Source organism: Oncorhynchus keta, chromosome 15 (assembly GCF_023373465.1).
Source record: "Oncorhynchus keta strain PuntledgeMale-10-30-2019 chromosome 15, Oket_V2, whole genome shotgun sequence".
Lineage (NCBI taxonomy): Eukaryota > Metazoa > Chordata > Actinopteri > Salmoniformes > Salmonidae > Oncorhynchus > Oncorhynchus keta.
This window is the reverse complement of record NC_068435.1, coordinates 38877103-38899298: the sequence shown is the minus strand read 5'-3', so window position 1 is coordinate 38899298 and position 22196 is coordinate 38877103. Positions and strand designations below refer to the sequence as shown.

General features: G+C 42.1%; 2 protein-coding genes across 2 annotated transcripts; both read left to right on the top strand.

Annotated features, from left to right (window-relative positions):
* The first annotated feature begins 2053 nt into the window (after positions 1-2053).
* LOC118394900 (calcium-binding mitochondrial carrier protein SCaMC-1-like) lies at positions 2054-16387 on the top strand. The gene is made up of 10 exons (XM_052463998.1): positions 2054-2459; positions 3830-3956; positions 4583-4670; positions 4895-5006; positions 6148-6306; positions 6488-6640; positions 8641-8748; positions 9682-9849; positions 10164-10314; positions 13136-16387. The coding sequence occupies exons 1-10, from the start codon at positions 2277-2279 to the stop codon at positions 13315-13317; spliced, it is 1431 nt and encodes a 476-aa protein (XP_052319958.1). The 5' UTR covers positions 2054-2276; the 3' UTR covers positions 13318-16387.
* A 2054-nt stretch (positions 16388-18441) lies between these two features.
* LOC118395142 (uncharacterized) lies at positions 18442-20127 on the top strand. Its single transcript, XM_035788913.2, has 4 exons — positions 18442-18501; positions 18744-18962; positions 19320-19649; positions 19923-20127. Exons 2-4 carry the CDS (start codon positions 18777-18779, stop codon positions 20037-20039), a joined length of 633 nt encoding a protein of 210 aa, XP_035644806.1. The 5' UTR covers positions 18442-18501; positions 18744-18776; the 3' UTR covers positions 20040-20127.
* Positions 20128-22196: the final 2069 nt, after the last annotated feature.

Below are 22196 nucleotides of genomic sequence, written 5' to 3'. Positions count from 1 at the left end.
TCTGGTTGCTAAAATTAGAATAGTTAGCCTAATTTCAGTTTGTGTGACAAAACAAGCACGTATAGTGTAGTGCCCTCAAACTCAACTCTGGATCTCAAAGCCAGTACCTGTCACGTTCCCTGGAATAATGATTGGACCAAGCTGCAGCGCGATATGGTTTAGACATTTTATTTATTAGAAACGCACAAAACAACAAACCGTAACAAAGAGGTGTAAACATACACTAATCAAAACAATATCCCATGAAACACAGGTGGGAAAAAATGCTACTTAAATATGATCCCCAATTCGAGACAACGATAGCCAGCTGCCTGTAATTGGGAACCATATCAAGCACACCAACCTAGAAATAATAAACTAGAATACAACATAGACATACATATACTAAATCACCCCCTAGTCACGCCCTGACTTACTATACCATAGAGAAACAATTTTCTATAACCAAAAAGATTGTATTTTCAGCTGTTTGAAGCTGGTGTACATAACCAGAAGTAAAAGATGCAAAACAAAACTAAACAATGGGAAGAATAGAAATAGCGCACATAGAACAGATTTACTGCTTCTTAAACTTGCTTTTATTGAGAATTACATATCTATAACTAAAATTTCTGGTCGCCCAAAAAGTTACATATTGCATCTTTAAGTGCCCAGCGTGAGCTGTGGAAATAACTGGAAGAAGGAAAGGGGGGTATGTTTACAGTCACCTCTCCAATTCTGTCAGACAATGATGGCTTTTTATCTAAAGCTGTGCCCTGTGGCACTAGATCTGGTTTGTGTGTGTTCGTGGAGACAGTATTCTGTCTGTGGACAACTGTCATCATACTTGAGAAATTGAACAACCACTTCTCTAGAACCCAGTCTTCTTAAAAATAAACCAGAGCATCTTGTTTGGTTGAACAGAAACGCGTGCACACACACAGAAGCTGGCTGGCTGTGAACTGGGATTGGTAATAATCGGAGAAACATTTAGGGAGTCCCATTGCTTTAGGACTTGGTCAGGTGGTTTAAGCATGTCCCAGTTTAGGTCACCAAGCAGAACAAATTCAGACTTAGTGTAAGGGACCAGGAGAGAGCTTAGGGCAGGTAGGGTACAGGCCGGTGCTACTGGTGGACGATAACACCCAGCAAATCCAAATCAAAGTCCAAATTGGGGCTGGCAACAATAGATGGACCAGGGTGTACGTTCACATTTCCAGATATCATCAACAGTAATACAATCAAGACACGGCAGAGGACAGGGAGAGCTCTGCAGTGTTGATTTATGACATTTGAATGTGCATCAGATGGCAACACATAGCAAGGCTCCTAACCTCCCACACATAGGCTACTTTCTCTCCCTAAAACTAAAACTGAAACTAAATAATATGACAACTAAATAGAAATGTTTTTATCAAACTGAAACTAAATAAAAACGAGTAAATCAAATCTGAAAACTAACTGAAACTAACTCAATTTCAAATAAAAATCTAAAAGTGAATATAAATAAAAACAAATTAAATCACAAAACTATAATAATCTTGGTAGAGATCCTGCTGAGTCTCCCTCAAAAACGAACCATATTTGGTTAGCAGAGTCCCGGCCTACACTGTAGTTTCCAACCCATTTTAGCTGAGACAGGTAGAAGTTCTCTCTACAAGCCAATATGTATCCCATGTAAAGTCTATTACAGTGTATTGCACTGTATGGAGGAAGTGGAGTACGAAGTGTTGCTGGATATGTTTGACACAGTCCCCTCCAAACTATACATATTTGGTTAGTAGAGACCCTACTTAGCATTTTCCACTCCACTTTAGCTGAGGTAGAAAAGTTCTCTCTACAGCCCAATACTATTAACATTCCAGTGACAACATGGTATTTTTTCATTTTTGGTCTTTACTTTCATAAATTACTTATTGCCTTTTCTTGTTGGCACAATACTAGTGGCCAATGATTAAAAAATATATACATTTTTTGAACGAATTCTTCCCATTGCAGTGGTTTGAATATCGGGCTTTTTAAAAAAAGGTTTCGAAATTACCATACAAACGTGGCGTCATGATTTGTGCTGCTGGCAGGATACTGGTGCGTCCTTCCGCACACCCTCAATTTGACTGCAGTCATCCCGAGAAGTGCGTTTCAGGTTATTTACTGATATGCAGCAGTATTTGTAGGACGGATTACGACGAGCGACCCTTTTCCCAACCCGCGGTTCCGTATTGACTGAGTACTATGCATTCAACTGTCTGAAAAACATTGGACCTTGGCTATCTGTAGCCTCTTTGCCAACAGCAACAATGTATCATGTTATAAAAGGACTTGTTCTAACAGAATCCAGATGCTGGGATCCCGATAGTGAAAGGTCATACCAAGAATTATTCGATCAACTGGACACCAACAAGGATGGGAAGGTCGATGTTGCTGAATTGAGAGCGGGCCTAACCGCAATGGGCATGTCATTCCGCAAAGGTGCAGCGCAGGTAAAAGTAGAGCCATGCGGTTTCCTGACGTGAAATGATTTGGGATTGGGACATACAGTATGTGTAGAAAATATACGCAACACAGACCTAGACATATGCCACACATTCTCATTCACTTAGCATATTCGCCCATTTGTGGGCATTTCCCTGTAAATAAAACAACCTACACTTTATATAAACGAAATACTAAACTTTAGCCGACTAACTAGTTTCTCCCTGTCACATTCTGGAGCGATAACTCCGTAGTAACAGTGTTAGTGTCTGGTGTTATCAGGGCAGGGCTGGTTTAAAGGGGCAATCTGCGACTCAAACAACAAAGCGGGCACCCCACCACTGTTTCGGTAAACAGCTGAGGGATGAGGCTGGATAAATGTTATGTAAAAAAAGGGGGAGGGGGACTAGATCTGTCTCCAGCCATATGTTAGTACAACATTTGATGTTGTAGCCCGGTTTTGACGAAACTTGGGTGAATGGTATTGAGATGTGACATTTACAAAATAACACTGATTGGCCCAAGAGGGGCGCTGCATCATTTTTGGAGGACGACATGTTGAGTGTTGCCTTGTTTTAACCATGTTTTGAGGCTATACAGTATTTGTTTAAAATGAAATAACTCAAGTAAATCAAGTTTATGTTTTGGGTTCTGATGGGATTAGACAGTTGAACTAATCTCAGGAGGCTTTTATATGTCATATTCTTCAAGAATCAATGAGTATGTATCATGAATTTAAACGTTCAAAAATGAATGTAGCAATCACAGATTGTCCAGTGGGACACAGATTTCATCATCAATATGACATCTACAAATGACTCATCACCAGTATCAGGGAATGAAAACAGATAATGGTTTGTGTTGTTACTAGCACCACTAGAGGGGAGATACCTGCCCCATTGACTTGGCCACCATCTCCAGTATCAGGGAATGAAAACAGATAATGGTTTGTGTTGTTACTAGCACCACTAGAGGGGAGATACCTGCCCCATTGACTTGCCCACCATCTCCAGTATCAGGGAATGAAAACAGATAATGGTTTGTGTTGTTACTAGCACCACTAGAGAGGAGATACCTGCCCCATTGACTTGGCCATCATCTCCAGTCATTATGCAATATTCATTAATGTGCACAAATGCTCTTGTGGTTACATAGTAACGCTATAACATTAGCCTACCATTTAATGATAGCATTGAAAAACGATACTGTTCCTGTGTGAGTCACTATGCAACTGCATGAATTAGTGAGGCAGCCTATGTTATGCCTATGACTCGTAGTTGTGTGTGAGTAACCTTGCCAATGTACAAAGTTCTGCTTCAGCGGTTCAACTTCCAACAGTGAGGCAAATAGACTAATCCTCTCATTTGTCTTTGTGCAGAAAATTGTATCGTCTGGTGACCACAACAAAGATGGAGGGCTTGACTTCAATGAGTTCAACAAATATCTGAAAGAACACGAGAAGAAACTGCGCCTGACGTTCAAGAGCTTGGACAAAAACAACGATGGTAGGTTACCATAACATATCCTTCTCCACAAGGCACGGGTGATTTGGGGGGGGCGGGGTGACACAAAGTTTAGGAAGTACAGTACTTGATGAGCAGCGAGATCACTACAGATAGACTTCAGTATTTGACATTTGTCCAGGACCCTAGGATGCCGGGAGATGCGTCCAATACCGTCCACTAGGGGCAGCGTGAGCATGTATTACTATCTGGCTCCCAGATAGGGCGTTGTGAATGGGGATACAGGAAGGGTCACGGCTTCAATCTCATTTTGATTTCTGTTTGAACCTTATCCCAAACCTTAACCAGGCGACATTTATGCCTAAACTTAATCCTCAAGTTTTTATGATTAACCCTCAATTTGTTCTGTTTTTACAACCTTCACCTTTGACCTACTTTCACTTCACCCATAGATGTTCACCCCCCTGGACAATTGTTGTTGAAATCTGAAGTGAGACTGTGATCTTGTTGTGCTGAGACCTGTCTCTGTCAGAATGACTGCACATGATTCTCACAACAATGTAATACCACTGTTACAACAACAAGGCATGATAGAACATGCATTATACTTATGAACTAGAACATGTACTTAAACAAAACCCTTGAAATGTTTCTATCATTTCCTCCAGGGCACATCGATGCCTCTGAAATCAAGCAGTCCCTTGAAGAGCTGGGCATGGACATAACCAAGGAAGAGGCCCAGACCATCCTACAAAGGTTTGTCCTCATAAGCTAAGTGTCCCTTCATTAGCCATGTCATTTCTTACAAAACATAAACATTTTAGTTTATTCCACTTATCAACTAATCATCAAACCCTTGATGAGTTAAATTAGTGCTGGGTTGGAACAAAAATGGTCAGGTTGGCTAAAGCAGAAGTAGAATGGTAACCAGGCTAGTACTGTTACTATCTGCTCTGTGACCTCATATCCTGTCTGTGCAGCATGGACATTGATGGCACCATGATGGTGGACTGGAACGAGTGGAGGGATCACTTCCTGTTCAATCCTGCCCATAACCTGAACGAGATCATACGCTACTGGAAACACTCCTCGGTGAGTGGGTTACCCAGTCCGGAATCAGGATTCACACCTGCACCCACACACCCCTTGAAAGACAAGATGTGTACAAGCAATATTGTAGAGAAACTCCTATTTTATTGACTTTCTTTCAACAAAATGTTCATCTCCAGTGGATCAGCTTACAAATTCTGTTTCTAGGAGATAGCGAGTCCCTTTTATAACTTTTTGCTGAGACACTACATGCTAGGCTGGTGTTGCTGCAACTTCTCAAGCCACAACTGGTGAGATAGCAGGTCTGGACAAGACGTTCCTCTCTCAGCAGTGTGCAACTTTATCAGTCAGGCCTGTTGGTAGGGTAGGTGGTAGTGTGTGTTTCTCTACAGAAAGTTTTGTTGACCACAATGTGCTACTTACAAATAGCATGCAGTGGATCTTACAGGCCTGACTGATGAAGTTGCAATAGTATAAAAGGCTGCAGTGCACGGGGGCTATTGATGGGGGCTATTGATGGGGGCTATTGATGAGGGCTATTGATGGGGGGTATTGATGGGGGGTATTGATGAGGGCTATTATGGGGGCTATTGATGGGGGCTATTGATGGGGGCTATTGATGAGGGCTATTGATGGGGGCTATTGATGAGGGCTATTGATGAGGGCTATTGATGGGGGCTATTGATGAGGGCTATTGATGAGGGCTATTGATGAGGGCTATTGATGGGGGCTATTGATGGGGGCTATTGATGGGGGCTATTGATGGGGGCTATTAATGGGGGCTATTGATGAGGGCTATTGATGAGGGCTATTGATGAGGGCTATTGATGAGGGCTATTGATGGGGCTATTGATGGGGGCTATTGATGGGGGCTATTGATGGGGGCTATTGATGGGGCTATTGATGGGGGCTATTGATGGGGGCTATTGACGGGGCTATTGACGAGGGCTATTGACGGGGGCTATTGACGGGGGCTATTGACGGGGCTATTGACGGGGGCTATTGATGGGGGCTATTGACGGGGGCTATTGACGGGGGCTATTGATGGGGCTATTGACGGGGGCTATTGACGGGGGCTATTGATCACCACTGAGTGCAAAATGCTATGATAAATGTTCAAAACTCTTTGTGGTGGTTGATGGGCATAAGGACAATATAACGTCATTCTTCTTTCACTCACTAGGTGCTGGACATAGGTGAGAGCATTGCCATCCCTGATGAGTTCACAGAGGAGGAGAAGACCTCTGGTGGCTGGTGGAAACAGCTGGCTGCCGGGGCGATGGCTGGGGCGGTCTCTCGCACAGGCACCGCCCCCCTGGACAGGATGAAGGTCTTCATGCAGGTTGAGTACTGGAAGGGTTGTTACTAAAGAGGATGGGACTACAATGCTTTATAACTACGAGTATGATTTAACCACAACCCTTATTCCTAACATCATACCTTGTGAAAAAAGACTACAGTACAACGAATGCAAACATTTCATCAAAATGGTGTATTCTCCAACCCCTGTGGTTGTGTTTCAGGTCCACTCCTCCAAGTCCAACCGGGTCACCCTGCTGGGAGGATTCAAGCAGATGATTAAGGAAGGGGGCGTGGCTTCATTATGGCGAGGGAACGGGGTCAACGTGTTAAAAATAGCCCCTGAGACTGCTATCAAATTCATGGCCTACGAACAGGTTGGACAACGTTTCTTCTGTTTTTAGTTTGATGGATGGAGGGGGACAAGCAGGAGGAGAGAGACCTATAGAGGAAGTTACAACGAGACATTTAGAACAGGAAGTAAATAGTACAATGATGGCGGGAATAGGAAATGGGACAGAGAGGGGAAGACAGACAGGGAAAATGAACACCTACAGTATGTGAGAATGCTGTTCATTGACTACAGCGCAGCTACAGACAGTGTATGTCCTAAACTATGGACCCTCGAGTAGGTTAAAGTACTTGAGTTTGGCACTGAAATTCAAGTACTGGTATACCTTGAAAAACAGACATTTTCTCAATTTGACACTTGAAAGTACTTGAATTAATATGAGGGGAGAACAGATAATGATCAAATATGTTTATGAAAAATTATAGAACAATGTATTGGTTTTGCAAACTATTTTCCAGGCAGACTCCCAAGTTTTATTTCCTGTTGGTGTTTGGTGCTGTGGTTGCCAGGCGAGCTCGCTCATTCCACCCACACTGCCACTCAGCCAGGCAGGTACAGATCTGACTGATTAGGCGCGGCCAAACGTCACATCGATAGCTAAAATTCCCAGGGCGCCCGCAATATTCCACTTTATCAAGCGGCAGCTGTGTTCCTGCTGTTCTGGTGGCCGTTTACGTGCTGTTTTCCTCATACAGCCCTCCCGCCCTTCTCCAGTAGGCATGTCCCAAAACTCTGCTCATCACTACTCAAATTACAAAATCATCAGTACTGACTTACCACTCATGTATGTAGTAAATAAGTAGTGGAACAGAGTAGAACTTGTAAGGTAGTGATGAATATTATGGTTATTTTCTTTTCATGAGGTTGTGGTGCTATACTGCCATCTGGTGGCGATTAGTAACAATTGCATAATATTAACTATTAGAAATTGATGTTCCTTGAAAATAAATATTAGTGCTTGAAAAAGTACTTGAAAGTCCTCGAATTTGACTTGTTATTGTCTGTATGAACCCTGGACCCTGTGATTAAACACCTCCCTCTGCAACTGGGTTCTGGACTTCCTGACGGACCAGCCCCGGTGGTGAGGGTAGGCAACAACATGTCCACCCCACTGATCCTCAACACGGGGCCCCTCAATGGTGTGTGCTTAGTCTCCTCCTGTACTCCCTGTTCGCGCACCACACCAACACCACAATTATGTTTGCAGACGACACAAAGGTGATCACCGACAACAATGAGACAGCCTACAGGGAGGTCAGAGACCTGTCAGCAAGACAAAAGAGCTGATCGTGGACTACAGGAAGCGGAGGGCCGAGCACACCCCCATCCACATCGATGGGGCTGTAGTGGTGCAGATTGGGAGCTTCAAGTTCCTCGGTGTCCACATCATTAACGAAGTATCATGGTCCACACACACACACACACACTCCAACACAGTCATGAAGAGGACACAACAATGCCTCTTCCCCCTCAGGAGGCTGAAAATATTTGGCATGGGCCCTCATATCCTCAACAAGTTCTACAGATGCACCATTGAGAGCATCCTGACTGGTATGGTAACTGCTCGGCCTCCAACCGCAAGACACAGCAGAGGGTAGTGCGTATGGCCCAGTACATCACTGGGGCCAGGCTCACTGCCATCAAGGACCTCTATACCAGGCGGCGTCAGAGGAAGGCCCTTAAAATGTTCAAAGACTCCAGCCACCGATGCACCAAGTCTGGAACCAACAGGACCCTGAACAGCTTCTACACCCGAGCCATAAGACTGCTACATAGTTAACCAACCTGGACTATCCACATTTGTCTTTTTTGCACTCACTCTTTTGACTCATCACATACGCTGCTGTTACTGTTGTCTTTCCTGTTGCCTAGTCACTTTATCCCTACATGTATGTACATATCTACCTTTCACTGCTAGTCTACGGCTGTTGTTTACAGAGGGAGAGAGAGAGGGGTTCTAATAGTATCTCTGTGTTATCCTCATGGTGTTATCCTCATGGTGTATCTCAACTCTCTCCCCATCAGTATAAGAAGCTGCTGACACCAGAGGGAGGGAAGGTCCAGACCCACCAGAGGTTCATGGCTGGCTCTCTGGCAGGAGCCACCGCCCAGTCATCCATCTACCCCATGGAGGTGAGAGGACCACCCACTGGTACCGAGGGTTTCCGTCACTGTCAGATCCATGGAATTCGTTTGATCAAGTAGCAATCCCATAGTACAGCAACATGAATCAGTCAACTGCATTCACGTTAGCAGGTGGTATACAATTCATTTAACATAAGAAACACTTTATCTCAGGAAGAAATAGGTCCCAGAAAATATATTTCTGGGGTACATTTTGAACCTAAAAGTTTCAACTTAAACGTTAGTGTAACCGAACATACGAACGTTTCATGGGAACGTTGCAGGAACATTTCTGTGTATCGGTTGTCTGGACGTCACCTGATGGTCCCAAAGAATCGTTGTTTCTTTTCATTTACACGTCACACCTTGTTACTGTTGTGGAGTCTATCAAGGCCCTGATTGGTGAACCACTGATCCATTCACAGCTCTTTGTTTTTGGCAAGGTTAGGGACACTCACACACAGGGATTTTAACATAGTGTTTTCAACTTTCATACTGTATTTGACACACATCATGTTGACATGATTACATTGTGCATTTTCATTCATACAGTCATTATTATGCATTATTATGCAGTGTGCAAAGCTGTCATCAAGGCAAAGAGTGGATATTTAAAGAATCTTTGTTTAACACTTTGTTTGGTTACTACATGATGTTATTTAATAGTTTTGATGTCTTCACTATTATTCTACAATGTAGAAAATAGTCAGTTAAAAAAAAACCTTGAATGAGTAAAACTTTTGATCGGTAGTGTATTTTAATGTAATTATTTGGCAAACACCCTGAACTGATCAAATTAAAATCAGTTTGTCATTGAAAGATTGCCATCTGTAGGATCAGCACACATTATGACAGCATTTCCACCACCTCTCATAAACTATCAGTACTTATTAATTCTATATAGCTGAGCATCGTCTCTCCATTCTCTTCTTTCTCCTTTAGGTGATGAAGACCAGACTGACTCTGGGGAAAACTGGCCAGTATAATGGAATGTTTGACTGTGCCAAGAAGATTCTGAGGAAAGAGGGCATCAAAGCCTTCTATAAAGGCTACACTCCCAACATGATAGGCATCATTCCCTATGCTGGCATCGACCTTGCTGTTTACGAGGTCTGCAGGCTGACCATTTCTATCATAGAGTCAATGCTGTTTCTCATTCCACATTGTAGTACTGCAATGATTTACAGTTCACTGACGTGTATTACTGAAAACAAAGAATTCCAACATGTTGGACGTTTTTCAGGACTCAAGATTGAATCCACTGAATTGTGTTCATCGAACGGTTGTGTTATTCTAAATGAGAGAAGGCTGACCACATTAATGTGACCACTGTCTGGACACCGATTCTCTTTGGTGCCAGTCACATCCCCTAAATGATGATACTTCCCTTGTCCCTTACCCCACCCTCTCTTTGTGCACCCTAGAGCCTGAAGAATGCATGGTTGTCCCGCTATGCCAAAGACACAGCCAACCCTGGCATCTTGGTGCTGTTGGGCTGTGGCACCATCTCCAGCACCTGTGGCCAGCTGGCCAGCTACCCCCTCGCCCTGCTTCGCACACGCATGCAGGCACAAGGTAATAAATACATCTGCAACTAGATGAGATATTCTTTATTTATTGAAGCCGAAAAACATTCCAAATCATCTCTCCAGCAGCACAGAAAGAAATCTTTGACGAATTAAACCAGCTGCTACTGATATGTCCTGATATGTAGGCTGCTACAGACGGTGTATGTCCTGATATGTAGGCTGCTACTGATATGTCCTGATATGTAGGCTGCTACAGACAGTGTATGTCCTGATATGTAGGCTGCTACTGATGTGTCCTGATATGTAGGCTGCTACAGACGGTGTATGTCCTGATATGTAGGCTGCTACTGATATGTCCTGATATGTAGGCTGCTACAGACGGTGTATGTCCTGATATGTAGGCTGCTACTGATATGTCCTGATATGTAGGCTGCTACTGATATGTCCTGATATGTAGGCTGCTACAGACGGTGTATGTCCTGATATGTAGGCTGCTACAGATGGTGTATGTCCTGATATGTAGGCTGCTACAGATGGTGTATGTCCTGATGTGTAGGCTGCTACTGATATGTCCTGATATGTAGGCTGCTACAGACAGTGTATGTCCTGATATGTAGGCTGCTACAGACAGTGTATGTCCTGATATGTAGGCTGCTACTGATATGTCCTGATATGTAGGCTGCTACAGACAGTGTATGTCCTGATATGTAGGCTGCTACAGACAGTGTATGTCCTGATATGTAGGCTGCTACAGACAGTGTATGTCCTGATATGTAGGCTGCTACAGACGGTGTATGTCCTGATATGTAGGCTGCTACAGATGGTGTATGTCCTGATATGTAGGCTGCTACTGATATGTCCTGATATGTAGGCTGCTACAGACAGTGTATGTCCTGATATGTAGGCTGCTACAGACAGTGTATGTCCTGATATGTAGGCTGCTACAGACGGTGTATGTCCTGATATGTAGGCTGCTACAGACAGTGTATGTCCTAATATGTAGGCTGCTACAGACGGTGTATGTCCTGATGTGTAGGCTGCTACAGACGGTGTATGTCCTGATATGTAGGCTGCTACAGATGGTGTATGTCCTGATATGTAGGCTGCTACTGATATGTCCTGATATGTAGGCTGCTACAGACAGTGTATGTCCTGATATGTAGGCTGCTACAGACAGTGTATGTCCTGATATGTAGGCTGCTACAGACGGTGTATGTCCTGATATGTAGGCTGCTACAGACAGTGTATGTCCTAATATGTAGGCTGCTACAGACGGTGTATGTCCTGATATGTAGGCTGCTACAGACGGTGTATGTCCTGATATGTAGGCTGCTACTGATATGTCCTGATATGTAGGCTGCTACAGACATTGTATGTCCTGATATGTAGGCTGCTACTGATATGTCCTGATATGTAGGCTGCTACAGACAGTGTATGTCCTGATATGTAGGCTGCTACTGATATGTACTGATATGTAGGCTGCTACTGATATGTCCTGATATGTAGGCTGCTACAGACGGTGTATGTCCTAATATGTAGGCTGCTACTGATATGTCCTGATATGTAGGCTGCTACAGACGGTGTATGTCCTGATATGTAGGCTGCTACTGATATGTCCTGATATGTAGGCTGCTACTGGATATGTCCTGATATGTAGGCTGCTACTGATATGTCCTGATATGTAGACTGCTACAGATGGTGTATGTCCTGATATGTAGGCTGCTACAGACGGTGTATGTCCTGATATGTAGGCTGCTACAGATGGTGTATGTCCTGATGTGTAGGCTGCTACTGATATGTCCTGATATGTAGGCTGCTACTGATATGTCCTGATATGTAGGCTGCTACTGATATGTCCTGATATGTAGGCTGCTACAGACAGTGTATATCCTGATATGTAGGCTGCTACAGACAGTGTATATCCTGATATGTAGGCTGCTACAGACAGTGTATGTCCTGATATGTAGGCTGCTACTGATATGTCCTGATATGTAGGCTGCTACAGATGGTGTATGTCCTGATGTGTAGGCTGCTACTGATATGTCCTGATATGTAGGCTGCTACTGATATGTCCTGATATGTAGGCTGCTACTGATATGTCCTGATATGTAGGCTGCTACTGATATGTCCTGATATGTAGGCTGCTACAGACAGTGTATGTCCTGATATGTAGGCTGCTACAGACAGTGTATGTCCTGATATGTAGGCTGCTGACAGTGTATGTCCTGATATGTAGGCTGCTACAGACAGTGTATGTCCTGATATGTAGGCCTGACAGTGTATGTCCTGAGTAGGCTGCTACAGACAGTGTATGTCCTGATATGTAGGCTGCTACAGACAGTGTATGTCCTGATATGTAGGCTGCTACTGATATGTCCTGATATGTAGGCTGCTACAGACAGTGTATGTCCTGATATGTAGGCTGCTACAGACAGTGTATGTCCTGATATGTAGGCTTCTACTGATATGTCCTGATATGTAGGCTGCTACAGATGGTGTATGTCCTGATATGTAGGCTGCTACTGATATGTCCTGATATGTAGGCTGCTACTGATATGTCCTGATATGTAGGCTGCTATAGACAGTGTATGTCCTGATATGTAGGCTGCTACAGACAGTGTATGTCCTGATATATAGGCTGCTACAGACAGTGTATGTCCTGATATGTAGGCTGCTACTGATATGTCCTGATATGTAGGCTGCTACTGATATGTCCTGATATGTAGGCTGCTACTGATATGTCCTGATATGTAGGCTGCTACTGATATGTCCTGATATGTAGGCTGCTACTGATATGTCCTGATATGTAGGCTGTGTAACCTTTTCTTTCCTTCTGCATCCTTTTGTTCATTGACTGTCTCTCTCAGCAACTCTGGAAGTGTCGGACAAGTCCACCATGACTGGACTGATGAAGGGGATCATGGCTAACGAGGGTTTCTTTGGACTGTACCGGGGTATCCTGCCCAACTTCATGAAAGTGATTCCTGCTGTGAGCATCAGCTATGTGGTCTACGAGTACATGAAGACCGGCCTGGGGATCTCCAAATGATGCAGGGACAGTCAGACAGGATGTTAAGTCTTTAGGTCTTTTTGGACAGATCAGTTGGAACTTAGTGATCCGCACAGACTTTTATGATCTCACGTGGACAACCAAACGTTGCCATCTTGTGATCACTCTGTGTACTGGGCCTTACGAGGAGAACCATGAAATCAAGGTTGGGTCTGAGATAGGCCATAGCAGTAGACTCTCCAAAAATGATGCTCTCCTCTTTAACTCAAGGTGAAATTCCAATATGGTGCAATATACCTGTTAAGAACTGCATTATGGATCTTAAAACATAGAGGACGAGGTATCGATGTCTTCAGGTGAACACTGTGAACAAGGTTCAAGAGCTTTGTCGAAACTATTTTTGTTCCACTGTAATATTAGATGCTCCATGCGCACATTTTAGAGAATCCCACACTACTACAGTTTGCTATAGAATTCTGTGGTAAATTGTAGTCTTCCACTGCCTGTACTCCGTGTCATATGCCTAAGATATATTTAAAGAATGAAGAAAGACCCCTCTCTTTGGCATATGACATGGAGTACAGGTAGTGGAATGTTAGCTAAATTGACTGGTACCCATCATCAACGATCACTCGGGGTTGAGTATAATTGTCCTCCTGGTGGGTCCTGCTTGTGGGTCTTCAGATGGCTGAAGAGGCCGATCCGGGAACGACATATTTTGATGCGGTATGGGCCAGGGTGAGTGGTGGTGGTGGGTGGGCGTTCTTGATGGGAACTCTCTCCTTTTGAAAGTTGCCACTTGTCCTCTGCGGCACGGCAGAGATTTTCTTTGTACCATGCAACTTCGTCATGGACAGCTTTTCTCCATGTCGACCTGTCGAGGAGTGGAATATTAGCCAAAAAGGCTGGTACCCAGGCTAAGCAAACTGTAGAATACTATACTGCACACGGTAGAATCCCTCGGTCAGGGGTATTACTTAATATATAATTTGGTAGAATACTATACTACACAGTGTGGTATTCCTCATTCATGTGTAGTACTTACTGTAGAATTCTGTAGTGAACTGTAAAATATTTGAATATGCCCAGCCAATTTCCCCCCCCCCATTTTCCAATTTGTGCCACCCGTGAGTGAGAAGCCTACATGCCAGGTATAGACCATATATTGTGTTCCCTACAGGTTATGGGAAATGTGCTCTTAGTATTTTTCCAGTAGGTTTCCTCAAGGAGAAAGCCCCCACTTCTATAGCAAAGATAATAAAACAAAAGCACTATAGTAAATACTACAGTAATGTCTAAAAAACACCACAGTAAATACTATAGTATATATTCTACAATTTTTTAACTATAGTAATATTACAGTATGCTATAATAAATTGTAAATACTATAGTGTATTAGTAATATATGCATAAAACACTATAGTAAATAGTACAGTAATGTCCACAGAACACTGCAGTACATACTATAGTTTTTTTAAACTATAGTAATACTACAGTATTTATAAGTGTGCCTTACCCTGAGTTCAATATCATATGTTTCTATCTTATTTGGTTGGTTCTATTTAGTTGTACAGGTTAGTGTCATCTACCTTGTTGTTGACTGTTAAGCTGAATCTCAAGCAAAAATATTCATAGTTACAAAAGCTTGCATGCAAATATTGTCTATGAATCATTACTGGACCTGAGGGGGGAAGTCTTAAAAAAATGCTGCCTCTTTTTTTGCTAAGCTTGACTGAAATTCAAGTAGGTTGTGTACACTGTCAATACTGGTTTTCAGAATCACTTCAGGATCCCCCCTACACACACACTCCATATGCATGCAATGCACCCACTAAAGACTTTTACTACTTGAGGCCAATGGTTGTAATGTTGCCTCAATGTCTTATGTCTTAATTATGTTTGAATATGTAATAGGTCTACTATGCCTTAATCAATTGACATTGTGAGAGTTGTATGAATGTCCTGACAAAGCTTAGACTGAAAGTGTTATGGGTCGAAACAAATGTTTACAGATGGTTGTCCATATAGATATTCACAATGGAATGTTTTCAATTGAATTTAAATGAATAGTGCACACCCAGTGCAAAGCCAACTCCAAATTGTCAATGATGTGTGCATGTCGCATCTAGAGGTCTTGCAGTGCACGTTTGTGAATGCTTATTCCGCGAATGATTTAATTGATCTGTGTCAATCAACTCTAGATCATCGTCATCCCTGTGCGGACATCCAAAAACCTATCCAATCAATTTATCGTGTACCTTTAAAAATATATATATATTTTTCATAATACAAAAACAACTTACATCAAACATGTCTAACAAAACAAAACACAGGTATTAACAAGAAAATACTCAAACATACAAAAAATATCAATAAAATAATAAAAACAACTATTCTAGTGCAATTGTATTCACTCTGAGAAAATGTCATGATTAAGGAAGATGTTATTCACTAGAGATAATGTCTTAACAAGAGAATTCAATCAAATATATGTGTAATTTTGGTATAGAATTCTGGAATTTTTGTTTGTTTTATAAAGTAATTGGCAACAAGAATTTTAAAAAATGCAATCATTTCAATGGTCTTGTTATCATTGCAATAGTAACATATTATATCCTTCATGTCAAAAACATGGGCAGTGTTCATAATGGTAAATAAGTATTCTGCAAGGTTTTCACAGAATTCGGACACACATTTACATTCAAAGAACGAGTCAGATTCTCACCTTTTTTCCACAGAAAACGCAGATATCATCAATAGCCACAAATTTGGACAACAGAATTTACATGGATATATCTTACGTGGGGCGGCAGGGCAGCCTAGTGGTAAGAGCGTTGGACTAGTAACCGGAAGATTGCAAGTTCAAACCCCCGAGCCGACAAGGTACAAATCTGTCGTTCTGCCCCTTAACAGGCAGTTAACCCACTGTTCCTAGGCCGTTATTCAAAATAAGAATTTGTTCTTAACTGACTTGCCTGTTTAAATAAAGTTTAATTTTTTTTTTTAAGTGCACTTCCTTACATTTGTTTGGTATACAATAACCAAGCTTTTTCTAGACAATGTCAGGAATAAATAAGCACGTTCCATAAAGATTTTCCTCTCGTTGTAAGTTGGTTTTGTGAATGAAGAATTTGTCTTATATATTTATTACAACTAGATTTCTCAAGTAATCCCACACCTTCCAATCTCAGTTCTGGATAAACTCTGTGATCATTCCCAAAGCTAAGATGAGTTTTCATTAGTGTAGTTAAACCACTGGGAATGGCTTTGATCACAGAAATAAACTCTCTGAAAGGTCTTGGAAATTCATTCAATGTTATAAATTGTTCATATGTAAGAATATTACCTCTGATGTCAAAAACATCAAGAACAAAGTCAATATTCCTTTCATGCCAGCTGGGGTAGAACAATGACTTATTCCTTACAGGTATGTCTGAACTATTCCACAAAAGAGCTTTATGAGGGGAAAAATAGTCCAGGAAACATTTTCCAGGCCATTAAAGCTTGTTGGTAAAACCTAGCCAATTTAGTGGTTAACCAAATCCAACCAACACTTCCAGACCGCCTTCAGATCTTTCATTAGAGAGAACTGACTCTTTTAGTTTGTGAGACTTATTTTTCCAGATGAAGTCTAGAAAGGTCTTGTTGATCTCTTTACAACTAGAGGGACTTACAAATAACGATAATGAGGGGTACACGAAATGAGACAGTCCCTCTGCCTTGGACAGAAGTACTCTCCCAAGTAAAGAAAGATCCCTTTGTAGCCAATTATTCAATTATATTTTTTGTTTTCTTAATTTTAGGAGAGAAATTCATGTCTGACTAAGTGCTTTTTTTGACCGATGTATTCATAAATATTTAACACAGTCTTTTACAGAAATGTTTTCTATTTCTTTATCATCCGTCATATAAACATAAGATTTCACATGTAGAAACGTTCAGTTTTAATCCTGATGCAATAGAGAATGCAGTGATAGCATTAAGGGCATGGGCGACCTGGTCTTTGTTTCTTTAAAAAAGAGTATCAGCAAGTTGGGAAATTTGGATTTCTTTGTTAAAAATGGTTAAGCCATACAGATTTGCATCATTCAGAATATCTAGAGAAAGAAGTTCCACAACCAAAATGAATACAAATGGCATCTCTGTTGTACACCTCTGCTGATACGGAATATTTTGGATGTATTAAGGTTTAGTAACACAGAACTCTTTACACAGTTGTAAAACATGCGAATGACTTCGATAACATTTTCACCGAAGCCAAAACGTTTACCGATTGAAGCAAATCGATGTTGATGTCGTAATCGATCGAACGCGATGAACTAACAAATGTTTTTGAAATGAAACACAATATAGATTTAAACAGTGCCACAAAAAAACGTTTATTCATAGATAACTGTTCGCTATAGAGCTCAGCTTACTACTGAATATGGTAAATTGTTGTTCATCATGTTTACTGAGCTTTCAAGAATGTACTATATTTGTAATCTGTCTCGCTATTTGTATAGGAGAAACCCTGGGTGAAAGAATTGAAATGGGTACTAGAGGATTTGAAGGATGACCCTAAGAAAGCTGTCTATCGACCAAGCAGCAGGACCGAAGTTAAGAAAATTGTAAGACCTTTCTAAATGCGCCATCAACCATAATATGGAGGAAATGAAGTATACATTTAACACATAAGGATAATCACGTCACCCCTACCTATATCCTATATGTACAAATTACCTCGACTAACCAGTTCCCCCGTACACTGACTCCGTACCGGTACCATAGCCTCGTTAGTGTTATTTTATTGTGTTACATTTAATTATTTTTTTACTGTAGTTTATTTGGTAAATATTTTCTAAACTCTTCTTGAACTGCACTGTTGGTGTAAAGGGCTTGCCAGCATTTCACGGTAAGGTCTACTTGTTGTATTCGGCGCATGTGACAAATAACGTTTGATTTGTTTGATTTGACTTGAAGTAACGAATGAGATCAATTTAGGTCTGCATTATTGGTGATTCTGGAGAAGATAATGTATTAAGCACATGTTATTCTTATTCTTCCAGAATCCTTATACTTGATATATGCGTTCTCTAACTAAAGACATTTCAAAAGAAATTTGATTTAATAAAAAAAAAAAATAATAATACATTTGATTTGATTTGATTCTTATAGTACATAACCGCTGATAATCAAGAGTATCTGAAGGTTAAGAAGAGGACCAAACAAAAGTCAGAGAAGGTATCTAGCGATATATTTTACATGCCGATGATGCCATCCATAGTTGATTATTTTATTCAACACCTCCATACAATCAATAGATTAACAATGCCTTGTGCCATTTTGTGAATGAAATGCGTCTCAGTTAATGTTATTAGGCATCTAAGCTCAAAACACAACTTTGATAGAATAATAATAAACAGAAAGTCCTAACATATAACTGGTAAACCCAATGCCTTGTCTACATGCTCTCTACCCCTCAGCCCTATTCCCACTCCTCCAGAAGCAGGGCAGTGATGACCCCAGTTGTCCCTATAGCTCTGGGGGAGCTGGAGTCCCCTGGGACCAGTGATGATGAGGAGGCCACAGACCGGAAGGAGAGGGTCTCCAGTGCCAGGGAACGGCATGAGCAAGCCAGAGCCATGATGGACACATTCACTGAGAAGTTCCACTCTATCGCAGAGGATCTCCAAGAGATGAAGGTACTGGTCAGAGAAGGGACCAGTGGTCTCCAACCCTAGACTTTGAGATTGACAGAGTATGTATCAACCTTTGTTCCTACCCAGCACTAACTGATTCTACTGATCATCAAGACCTTCATTAGCTGAACCAGGTTGGTTAGTGCTGGGCTTTAAACAAAACCTTGTACACCCTGTGGTTCTCCAGGACCAGGGTTGGCGACCACTTAGAACTCTCCACCATAGCGCTGTTGATTGCTAGTTTGTCAGCATAGATATGTGTGAAAACCCTGCGCCTCTGAAGATATACTATGTTTATATCAGAATCCTACATGAGCTGTAGAACTGTGATGTGCTACTTTCCCCCTTGACTGCACCTAGATTCCCAGGAAGAGGTCCACTCGACTGCGGTCATCATGCTCCCAGTCTGCCAATGAGGATGGATCCCCCCTGACCTCTACCCAATCAGATAAGGCCCTGAGGCGAGACTGGTCACGACATATGATTACAGCCGGAGAGGCCGGTGGTGACATCATTCAAACACCTTCATCAGCGTCATTATTCTCTTTGCCAACCATTCATGAGGTCGTCAAGGGGAGCAGGGAGTCCAAACCTGATGTTTCCGGAGATGATGTCAAAAAGAGCAAGACGTCCAAATGTAAAGTCAGGCAAGGCTTTCGCTATTTCACCAAGGCTTTGACTGGACTGTTGGTTAGTACGTTTTATTTAAAAAAAAAAAAACATTTTACAGCTTTTTTCTCTGTGTCTGATATGAGACCTTAACTGTGAGTGTAATTGTTATTGTTAGGGGAAATAACCACACAAGTTTTCCATCGGTGCTATGCTTCTGCTGGTCTACAGTATCCCCCAAAACACGTTACAAATGCCGTGGTCTATTGATTGAGTCATTCATTGTAAGTTCCTTATTTATATGAAATAATGAATGACTTCGTGTCTCTTTTACTTTTCATGAACCTCCCAAAGCGTACAAAAGATGACCCTTCTGGAGATGGACGGATTGCGCGAAGTGTGACACCATCCAATGACGCACTCAATATGGTCATGGCTCCTCCACATCCACTCACTAACTGGCATTTGTGAGCTACGTTCAGACAAAAAGGCAACCACATTTTGTATGGATGATATTTAGCAGAGGATATGTTTTTCTTATATAAAGGATACAAATGAATAATACAACTGTTCTGTTGGGAGTAGCGGTGTTTGGGTGGAATCACTGGGGAAGCCAGAAAAAAAAGCCATATTACAACCTATGTGTTGTGATAATTGCGTTGTTTGCTCTATAAATCCTGTTAGTTCGTGTGCATTGCGACCGTGATATACAGCTCTGTAAAGAAATTAAGAGACCACTGCAAAATGATCAGTTTCTCTGGTTGTACTATTTATAGGTATGTGTTTGGGTAAAATTAACATTTTTGTTTTATTCTATAAACTATTGACAACATTTCTTCCGAAATTCCAAATAAAAATATTCTAATTTAGAGCATTTAATTTGCAGAAAATGACAACTGGTCAAAATAACAAAAACGATGCAAAGTTGTCAGACCTTGAAAAATGCAAAGGAAAATAAGTTCATATTCATTTTTAAACAACACAATACTAATGTTTTAACTTAGGAAAAGTTCAGAAATCAATATTTGGTGGAATAACCCTGATTTTCAATCCCAGCTTTCATGCGTCTTGGCATGCTCTCCACCAGTCTTTCACATTGATGTTGGGTGACTTTATGCCAGTCCTGGTGCAACAATTCAAGCAGCTCGGCTTTGTTTGATGGCTTGTGTCCATCCATCTTCCTCTTGAATGTTTGTATCAGGATCACTGTTATAATCATTGGCCAATACGGAGAATTAAGTAAAACCACAAGTCCAAATCCCTATCTCACATCCATTGCTAATTAGGAAAGGGGCAATTTTAGCTGGCTGGCTAGCAACCGGAGGACAACAACACAATAAGATGCAACAATTCAAGTTGTTTCTGTTAATAACATATGCTCTCAATGCGATTTGATACGAGGGCTTCCCTCGTAGAACAGCTGAGCGATTGTTAAAATACTTTTTAGCCCTTCCCCTTCCCAGCCCTTGTTTCTCTTTATTTCAGCATTATTAAAGTGACTGGTGTTCCATTATTAAAGTGGCAAGTGATTTCAAGTCTATGTATAGGACAGCAGCCTCTAATGTGCTAGTGATGGCTATTTAACAGTCTGATGGACTTGAGATAGAAGCTGTTTTTCAGTCTCTCGGTCCCAGCTTTGATGCACCTGTACTGACCTCGCCTTCTGGATGATAATGGGGTGAACAGGCCGCAGCTAAGATGGTTGTTGTCCTTGATTATCTTTTTGACCTTCCTGAGACATCGGATGCTGTAGGTGTCCTGGAGGGTAGGCAGTTTGCCCCGGTGATGCGTTGGGCAGACCACACCACCCTCTGGAGAGCCCTGCGGTTGCGGGCGGTGCAGTTGCCGTACCAGGCGGTGATACAGCCGACAGGATGTTCTCAATTGTGCACCTGTAAAAGTTTGTGAGGGTTTTAGGTGCCAAGCCAAATTTCTCCAGCCTCCTGAGGTTGAAGAGTCACTGTTGCACCTTCTTCACCACACTGTCTGTGCGGGTGGACCATTTCAGTTTGTCAGTGATGAGTACGCAGAGGAACTTGAAGGTTTCCACCTACTCCACTGCGGTCCCATCAATGTGGATTGGGGGGTGCTCCCTCTGCTGTTTCCTGAAGTCCACGATCAGCTCCTTTGTTTTGTTGCTGTTGGCTGAGGTTATTTTCCTGGCACCACACTCCCAGGGCCTTCACCTCCACCCTGTAGGCTGTCTCATCATTGTTGGTAATCAGGCCTGCTACTGTTGTGTTGTCTGCAAACTTGATGATTGAGTTGGAGGCATGCGTGGCCACGCAGTAATAGGTGATTAGGGAGTACAGGAGGGGGCTGAGCACGCATCCTTGTGGGGGCCCAAGTGTTGAGGATTAGCGAAGTGGAGGTGTTGTTTCCTACCTTCACCACCTGGGGGCGGCCCATCAGGAAGTCCAGGACCCAGTTGCACAGGGCGGGGTTCAGACCCAGGGTTCTCGACCGTAATGATGAGCTTGGAGGGTACTATGGTGTTGAATGCTGAGCTATAGTCAATGAACAGCATTCTTACTTAGGTATTCCTCTTGTCCAGATGTGTGATAACATTGTCTGTGGATCTATTGGGGCGGTAAGCAAATTGAGTTTGAGTATATTTTTACAGGGACA

Bases quoted from the DNA above. Each gene is read 5' to 3' on its own strand.
- LOC118394900 (XM_052463998.1), top strand. From the start codon at position 2,277: ATGTATCATGTTATAAAAGGACTTGTTCTAACAGAATCCAGATGCTGG. The intron at 5,007-6,147 runs GTGAGTGGGTTA...TTCACTCACTAG, and splicing joins GCTACTGGAAACACTCCTCG to GTGCTGGACATAGGTGAGAG. The intron at 6,307-6,487 runs GTTGAGTACTGG...GTTGTGTTTCAG, and splicing joins GGATGAAGGTCTTCATGCAG to GTCCACTCCTCCAAGTCCAA.
- LOC118395142 (XM_035788913.2), top strand. From the start codon at position 18,777: ATGACCCCAGTTGTCCCTATAGCTCTGGGGGAGCTGGAGTCCCCTGGG. The intron at 18,963-19,319 runs GTACTGGTCAGA...GACTGCACCTAG, and splicing joins AGGATCTCCAAGAGATGAAG to ATTCCCAGGAAGAGGTCCAC. The intron at 19,650-19,922 runs GTTAGTACGTTT...AACCTCCCAAAG, and splicing joins AGGCTTTGACTGGACTGTTG to CGTACAAAAGATGACCCTTC.